Genomic DNA, 9,024 nt, shown 5'->3' with positions numbered 1-9,024 from the left:
TAAAATAGATTCCAACAAAGTTTTAAGAGAACTTGAAAATCCGCCGTTAACTATTTCTAAAATATACATTCTTCAACGATAATATATGTTTTTTTCATGGAATAGGATTTAATCACTAGATTGAAAGTTTCTGAACGGTTGGATTTAATTAACTTATTTTAAAAAAGATCATAATAAGAAAGTTAATTGGAAACAGATACTAACTTTTAATCGAATAATCAGAATAACACCATTGACACCTCAACCAACCATACAAACGAGGCATGTAACGTCACGACGTTGAAGTAGTTATAGACATTTCATTCTGCAATTGAAATAGTTACAATAATATTTTCATTATACTTTACAGAGAAAATGTCAATCGACCTAAATGAAAATTAAATTACACTTATATTACGACTTACAAAAAACAATAAGTATATTACAACAAAACCAATCAAAACAGAAATAACAAATTTGAATTTGAATCGATCAGTATATTACAAATGGAATTGATTAATCAATACTGTTACTCACTCCAAGTTAATTAGTTGGAGGTTGCAGTCTTATTCTAAATTATTAATGACGATCTCGATAAGAGAACCGCCTAGCTCCAGGCCTCAAGATCAAGTGTAAAACAACCATTCTTTGTGCAGATTTTCGCTAGTTAAAGTATTCGTCCAGTCCATAGTTTGGCAACTAAACGACCCTAAATTTATAATTGGCCCGCTCATTAATGGAAATAAAGGACGTGATTCATGTCTGTTTACATTCCGAAGATTTATCTCTGGTTAATTTTAGCTGTTATAAATTATACACGTTTTTTCATGAATATTTAAAATTCACTTTAGAGCATTCTTTATAACAAATTTTACCTAATGGAATTATAGATAAACACTTGATCTCATTAGATAAATAAGCAAGAAACAGGAACTTGATTTTTTTTCCATGTTTACCTTTTCTTTTTTTTTTTTTTTTTTTACTTAATAAGAACATGAAACAAAACGACAACATATACAAAAAGTACTCATTTAGATTAAATTGCTCTTTTTGAGACAAAATGTTTAGTTATATGCAACAGAAAATCACACATATGTTACTGTAAATGTCTACAAATCAGTACGTTCATTGTTCCTCAGAATGACAACTAAATCTCTGACCGACTTAGTGACAAACTTAGATTTTTCATCAGACTTATACCGCACCGATACTGAACGTGTTATATTATCAGATGACTTATTTTCAGAAACATCTTCGCCCCAATGCCACTGGTTACGCACGGGATTAGTATCTCTGATTATTATGATATCATTTATCTCTAATCCCCGGTTGGAATCTGACCAGTTTTCTCTGGGAAGAAGAGCTGGAAAAATTTGATCATACCATACTTTCCACCAATGATTTAAAAAAAAATTTATTCAGTGCAAGTATTTTTGTGTACTCTACTTGCTCAGGTGTTTTAGCCAACTAGAAATCTAAAAGTTCACTGATATCACCGTTTGATCTACCAAAAATAAGGTCATTTGGACGTAGTAATCTCACACAGTCTATTTTGGCAACATTATTTCCATGAACACCTAATGGCCTATCATTTATCATATCAGCAACACAGTAAACTGGTCTCTGCAAACGCAAAATAGTAAACTCAGGTTTTCTCTAAGCAATGACAACTTCTAAAGTGTTCTTCACAGTTCTGATCATCCTCTCAGCTTGTCCGACTGACGAATGAGCTCCAGATAGTACAAAGTGCCAGGTTGTTGTTTCGGGATTTGTGTGATTCTTTGCCATCTTGGTATGGTTCCAAAGGCTCTCCATGACGTTTGCAGCACCAAGGATTTGTGAACCAAGATCTGCAGTCGCAGACGCGGGTTTTCCGCAGATTCTAGTGAAAGCATTGAAACCTGCAAGAAAGCAGTTGGTATCATAACTTTCAAGCACCTCTATGTGGGCCGCAACAGATGCATGAAACACAATAACCAGAATCCAGGCTTTACCAAAATTAACTCGGTAATTTCTCGTTTCACGGCGATCTGTGATTGTAGTGAACGGACCAGCTATGTCAATAACCACATGTTCGAATAATGGCGATCGCTCGAGTTGTTCCACCTTACGAGGAGCGATCTCTACTTGGGCGATCTTCTTACGCAGAAAGCAACAATATGGACACTGCAACAACTTTGCTGACAAACCGTTTACCGTTGGAGGATCCACAACTGCTAACGTACTACGGCAAGAGTAGTATCCGCACCAGTGCCGCAGTTGATGACATTCACGCACCAAGATCTCTGCAAAGGGCTCAGAGTATTGTATAATCGCAGGCAGGTTTGATAGAGCAGCACCAGTACGACCTAATGCTCTCCACACACCGTCAGCGTCCAGTATTGGGTTCAGTGACTTTAGCTTATGTTCCACATCTGACGGTAGCGACTGCTGGGCCTGTTGAATAAGAAACAAGTTTGATATTACTAACTCACGCTAGGTAGGCAAAATGTATAATTTTCAGCAAACCATCGCGGAGGTTCTGCTTGTGTCATTCAACTGATAGCAACTGGAGTAGTCTTCACTGTTCTCTTCAGTCGATCTCTGAAAAATTGTGAAGCATTTTCCATAAATCTTATAATTCTAGAGATGCGACGTTTAATCTTCATCAGACTATCATTTTTGTCAACCGTTATGCTAAATGTTTTTAGGATATCAAGAATAACTGAATAATCTTCATTTGTTCCACCATCAATATGGACACATAGTGACTTGCATCTTCCAATGATCATCCGTCGATCTTTTATTCTTATGTCCAGATCTTCTTTCTTCACATGAACTTCATTTGCATGTTTAATTGGCCATTCGTTGATGTCCTTCTTCATGAAGTCTGGACCTTTTTTCCATCTGTAATCCTTTCCATTTCAGATGGGTTAAGACCGCGTGACGCATCATCGGCAACGTTATTTCTAGAGCCCACATGGTACCAATCGCGAATATCAGTCAGAGTTTGTATTTCACTCATACGGCTGGCTGTTCACATGTACTTGTAAGGCTCATGACGCAGTTGTCCTAGAACTATAGTGCTGTCAGTGAGCAGCATTACCCTTTCAAAAATGAAGCTTGATTTTTTTACGTAAGTCTGTTACATTCTGGCACCCAGCAGACATCCAAGTAACTCACCACGGGGGATTGTAAACGTCGGAATTTGTGGCCAAGGAAGCCTATGACATGGCAAGAACAGATGCTTGCTCACCATTTTCCAACTTCCAGATGTAGTACGCGACACATCCATAGGCCGTCTGAGAACTATCACAAAAAATTTCTAGAGTGAGTTTGTCAACTGCAGTTTCCGGTATAAGACAGCAAACAAACCGGTCATCTTTTAAACCATAGATCGAACAAACCACTTTTTTACACCGACTGCGGGTTGTAGGTAGGTCATCATTACCATCTAGGATCGGATCGTTCCATTCCTGTTTGAGGCGGAATATTTGACCCAGTTCGTGCTTCAGGCAGATGGTAACCGGAGTTGCAAGTCCGGTCGGATCATAGATGTTTGCTATGATCTGTAGATAATTTCTTCGACTGAAAGTGTCAGGAAAGGCATCATCAAAGTTTTCTAAACTGATATCTTCCTCCTGATCTAATGCCTCTCTTTCCTTTGAGAAGTCAGTTCTACCTGAAATGGAAATTTCATCATTGGCAAAATGATATATTATACCCAGGATTCTTTCCTGCTCTTGTGTCCGTCGCACATTGTCAGGTACATCCGGGCACTTCTTTATGTGGGCACCAATATCACTTTCACTTCTGCCTATCATGAAATGCTTTATGATGAAGGATGCTTCACCGAGGACAATGTTGAGTTCCTTAGCAAGTTGTAAAGCCGTGGAAACATCATCAACACTTGTAGTACCATCATCAACATACAAGTTCGATTTCACGAATTCGTATACCTGTGGGTACTTGTCCTTGAATTTCTCAGCAATGATGAGCATTCCTACACTGCATAATCCACCTGCTGGAATAGTTCCCCAGGATTTTCGTAGTAATCACAGCGTCTTGACTTCTTTTTCCTAATCCAGTTGATTCCACAAAAGGCGGTGCAGATGAGATTTTTCTGTCTCAAGGCGAACAGTGAAGTATGCTTTACTTATGTCCATTGCAACCGGTATTTTTCTTTCCTGGAACGTTAACAGCAGGGTTGGAATTGGTGGAATTAAATTTGGTGGTGGTTCCCACAAGGAGTTAATAGCATTGCCTTTAAATGGAACACTTTCATCAAATATAATTATGAGGGGTGTTGAGGAACTATGCTCATTGAAGTGTGGGAAATGACAGATGTAGTAGATTTTGCCACCATTAGATTTCCACTGCGCATCCTCCTCAGCTGCAACCTCTGTCATATAGCTGTCATTGATCAACTTTTCAAAGTCGTCATCATACCAGTTCTTTAAAGCTTCGTTTCAGGACAAGGTACGGAAGCAAACGAATATCTTCTGTTCAGGGTCGTAGATGAGGCAACTCTTGTATGTCTGTACTCTTTGCTCCTCTCCTGAGTTAATGCCGACCGCGTCGCACTGATGACAAAACGGACCATCCTCTACTCCACACATACGATCAAACATAGTCTCAGCACTGGTCTTTATTGAAAGAACCGACTGTCCACCATTTTCTGCAACTTGCTTCACGGAGCTATTGCTCCAGGCTTTATCTGTGGAAACCTCCTTTTTCGGCCGTTCACCATGACTTACTGCAACTGATGACGTTTACTGCAGAAGAACAGCAGAAATCTTTCTGTTGAGTTGCTCCGACAGCATCATACTTGGTTCATGACAATCGGCGGCAAAAAATGTCTCGTGAGAACCATATAGAATGACCCCGTAGTTAGTCTCAGTTAAAGCAAGGTTTTCTCTTGTCTTCACCGTTCGCGGAAATAGGCTGGCATGATTGTCTCCGATAAGCAACTCGATGTCACCGTGAACAGGCTCTAAAAGTTCTGATGGATCGACATCATCTTCGTACATGTCAGCAGCTGCATGATAATTGCCTCCATCAAGTTCACCGATGTAATCGACACCAATGCAATCAACTGCAGTCACGAAGTTACCTTCTGGATCGTAGAGTTGGATGCTATACAGATCAGCCGGTCCCCAATCTTGTGGCTGGCTTTCCCCAGCAGTCCTCATCATCAAGTTCTTGATTCTGGATACTGGTTTGATACAAGCTTCCCTAGCCACCGAGTTCAGAATCTGTGAGACAGTGGCTCCCAAATCATAAAGAACTGAAACCTTGAAAAGATTGCCTTTCCTTTTCATGAAGGCCCTATGACTAGGTCTCTTTGTGTTCTGGACTAGATGATGACGGAGTTTCTCGCAATCAACAGGACCATAAACCATGCTTGACGTAGCTAGGCAAGCATCATGCAATAGCGTATGATGATTGTCTGGCGTCTTACAATTAACCTCCTGACAAATGTGCTTATTTCTGCACTGATTTGAGGGGTGAGAACCAAAGCACTTTTCACACCGGTTATGTTCCTTCAAGGTTTCTCTTTTTTATGGCTTCCTGGTTTTCGATTCCTTCCAACCGTTACCCTTTTTGGGGGTTTCATTCTTGCCAGGCTTGACACCTTTCGAACCGCTGTTACCAATGTTTCTGTCCTTACTGCTAACCTGATCATTCTTAATGACCATCGTCAGCTCTTCTCTGAAAATGTAACCAGAATGAGCTTCTGCTCGCCATTTATCTGTTTCTTTGATTGAGGCTGCCGTGTCAGCCATTCCTAATAGTAGATTGAAGGAGGCTTTAGCATCAAGGTTGTCTGCCAGAATTTTTCTGTTGATTCTCCTGTGCAGCTCTACTGGAATTTTTTCCATTACGATGGAAAATGCCGACTCACCTAATTCAGAAGTTCGGTTTACCGATCTCAGGTCCTCTTTAGCTACATTAAGTTCCGTTACCAATCGACGAAGACCATCTGCATCAGAATCACTTCTGACAGGCCTAAGGTTATTGACGTTCTTCAGGACTGCGTCACAAATGGTGTTTTCCCTTCCGTAAATGCAATCTAATGCTGACCATGCTTCATCCAAGCTCTATTTCGACTGAACAATGAGGCCTTATCTCGAGTTTTCTCCCAATGCTTCTCCCAGTCTTAAAAGCGCCATCTCCTCAGACATCTGGCTCTGAACTAGTAGCTCGAAATTTTTCTTGAATCTTTTATACGATCGAACTTTACCAACCCACGTCGGACAAGAAAGTTTCTTCAATTTGACGAATTATGAATTACATTTGCTGACCTCAATAGCATGCTTAGGAATATCCTCTTTTACTGACAGCTTATCCATTCGTTCAATTATCTGCTTACTCATCTTGTGGTATGTAACACCCGCATCACGCAATGTTTTCAAAGTTTCGTCACAATTCATATTGCCTGTAGAGACTCTTTTCAAATCACTATATGATTCACGAAGAGAGTTCAATGATAACCTTAGATCATCAACAATGGAGTTCTCTACATATGCTAAGATGGCCTTGGCATCTAAACTTTCAATAGTCCAGGTCTCAAAGGCGATGTAAAATTTCTTCTGAGTCAAAGATTTCCCTTTACTGGGAGGCATGTTTACGAGATTGAACAGTAAACAGCAGTACAACACTCGAATGGTGAATTCAGTGACCCAATTAGAAATGGAACACAAAAAGTATTGCTTCAAAACACCAACTTAGGGTCGATAACTGATAATAGCCACTCTTCTAGACGACGAGTCATTGACGGAACTAACTACTTCAAACATTCAGCTTTTGTGAACTAAATTGGTTGACACTTTTGTTTGCTGTTGTTGACAATGAAGTAATTTATGAAAGAGTTGACCTTGAGGACAATTTACATACCACAAGGCACAAATTGGAGGGAACTTACTTTAAACTTTCCTCGATTCCGCAGAGCACTTGGAAATGAAATGTGGCACAACTGCAGAGGCTTGCGCCTGCCCAAGCAGAATAAGACCATTGACACCTCAACCAACCATACGGAACAAAGCATGTAACATCGCGAAGTTGAAGTCGTTACAGACATTTCATTCTGTAAATGAAATAATTACAATAATATTTTTATCATACTTTACAGAGAAATTGTCAACAGACCTAAATGAAAATTAAATTACACTTATATTACGACTTACAAAAAGCAATAATAAGATTATTACAACAAAATCAACCAAAACATAAATAACAATTTTGAATTTGAATCGACCAGTATATTACAAATGGAATTGATCAATCAATACAGATACTTATTCCAAGTTATTTAGTTGGAGGGCGTAGTCTTATTTTAAATTATTAATGGTGATCTCGAAAAGAGAACCGCCCAGCTCCAGTCCTCTAGATCAAGTGTAAAACAACGATTTCTTTGCGCAGATTTTCGCTTGTACATAGTTTGGCAACGAAACTACCCCAAATTTTATAATTGACTAGTTCAATAATGGAAATAAAGGACGTGATTCGTGTCTGTTTACACACACACACACACACACACACACATATATATATATATATATATATATATATATATATATATATATATATATATATATATATATATATATATATATATATACATATATATATATAGATATATATATTTATATATATATATATATATATATATATATATATATATATATATATATATATATATATATATATATATATATATATATATATGTGTGTGTGTGTGTGTGTGTTTGTGTGTGTTTGTGTGTGCCTGTGTGTGTATAGGTGCATGTGTGCATCTGTGTGTGATTGAGTTAAAGATCAAACTAGGAATGGATTCAGCATTGTAATAGAAGTAAGTGAGATTAAAAACATTATTGATAAACTCGCAAGAGTTCTTATTAAAGTTAGTCAGTTTAAAAACAAATTAGTATTGGATTGCCTGAAAACAGTGCAAAATTAAACAAAATTATTCTAATGCCAGTCGTGAAGGAATTTATGGAAAACCGTGCTAAAACAAGTGACTGAAATTAAAGTCAAATGAGCAATATAGCCACTGAAAACACTGTGAAGCTAAGTAAGTATGCTGAATACTATAATTGTCATACTGAAAAAGACTTCTGTCGATGAAGTTTGTGGGCAAATAGTAATACGTTGAATGCTTAATTGTTTTCAGGATAATATTCCTTCAGTTTCAACTCAGTTTCTTCACAACCATGATTCATATGTTCCTTTTCCTTGTGTCTCCTAAAATTATATTTTCAAATGCTTAAAACCTCAGTTTTTTCTATCTAGAAGAGTAAATTTTACATCATCTTTTATTTTAATACAATCTTTTATATGATTTTTTTCTCCTTGTTGGTTACTAGAAAATGAAATGTATGAAATATAATAAACTATTGTCCATTTATCCAACTTATGAGAAAAAATAAACCTATATCAAATTAAATCAAGTGAAACATAGTAGGAAGAAAAAGCCTAACTTCATTTTTATTTTGCTTTGATCAAAGTATGGAAAGAACGATTAATTCGTCGTATATACCAATATCTATTTCAACTCTGCCAATCGTTTACACTTAAAAGTAAACGGTGATACAATCGGTATTGTAGTCACATTTGATAAAAAATTCCGTCGAAGGTATTTTGAGCTGAAGTTGGCATTGTAAAAAGTATAACTATGATCAGATATTGAATAAACTCTGATGTAAAAAGGAAATCAACTGGTTAAAATCTTTAACGCTTCAATAAACATCAAAGTGGTGTTTTAATTGACTGTTGTTAGTTCACTGAATTGAAAAGTTTTACCTGGAACATTTCTAATCCATATTAATATTTGAATATTGCCTGAAGTTTTTATCACTATTATCTTCAACTAGAGAACGTATTGAGGTCATGAAATGGAACTCCGTTAATCTCGAAAAAACATTGATGATATTTGACTAAAACATCTTTATAATTAGAAGGCATAAGTTTGAAAAAACTGGATATAGTAAAAAATATTTGGGCTATACTTTTTAATAAAACACAAAAAGCCTATAATATATATATATATATATATATATATATATA

At 37.1% G+C, this 9,024-nt stretch overlaps 1 protein-coding gene across 1 annotated transcript; it reads right to left on the bottom strand.

The window, feature by feature from the left end:
- Positions 1-1,635: 1,635 nt before the first annotated feature.
- Positions 1,636-2,843, bottom strand: LOC137639115 (uncharacterized). The gene is made up of 2 exons (XM_068371454.1): positions 2,544-2,843; positions 1,636-2,415 (listed from the first exon to the last, which is right to left on the bottom strand). The coding sequence occupies exons 1-2, from the start codon at positions 2,841-2,843 to the stop codon at positions 1,636-1,638; spliced, it is 1,080 nt and encodes a 359-aa protein (XP_068227555.1).
- Between the last annotated feature and the right edge of the window lie 6,181 nt (positions 2,844-9,024).

This window comes from Palaemon carinicauda, chromosome 1, assembly GCF_036898095.1.
Source record: "Palaemon carinicauda isolate YSFRI2023 chromosome 1, ASM3689809v2, whole genome shotgun sequence".
In the NCBI taxonomy this organism is placed as follows: Eukaryota; Metazoa; Arthropoda; class Malacostraca; order Decapoda; family Palaemonidae; genus Palaemon; species Palaemon carinicauda.
Note: the sequence above shows the minus strand (reverse complement) of the source record. Positions and strands in the feature narration are given on the sequence as shown.

Bases quoted from the DNA above. Each gene is read 5' to 3' on its own strand.
- LOC137639115 (XM_068371454.1), bottom strand. From the start codon at position 2,843: ATGAAGAAGGACATCAACGAATGGCCAATTAAACATGCAAATGAAGTT. The intron at 2,416-2,543 runs GTGAAGACTACT...CTTATTCAACAG, and splicing joins GAGATCGACTGAAGAGAACA to GCCCAGCAGTCGCTACCGTC.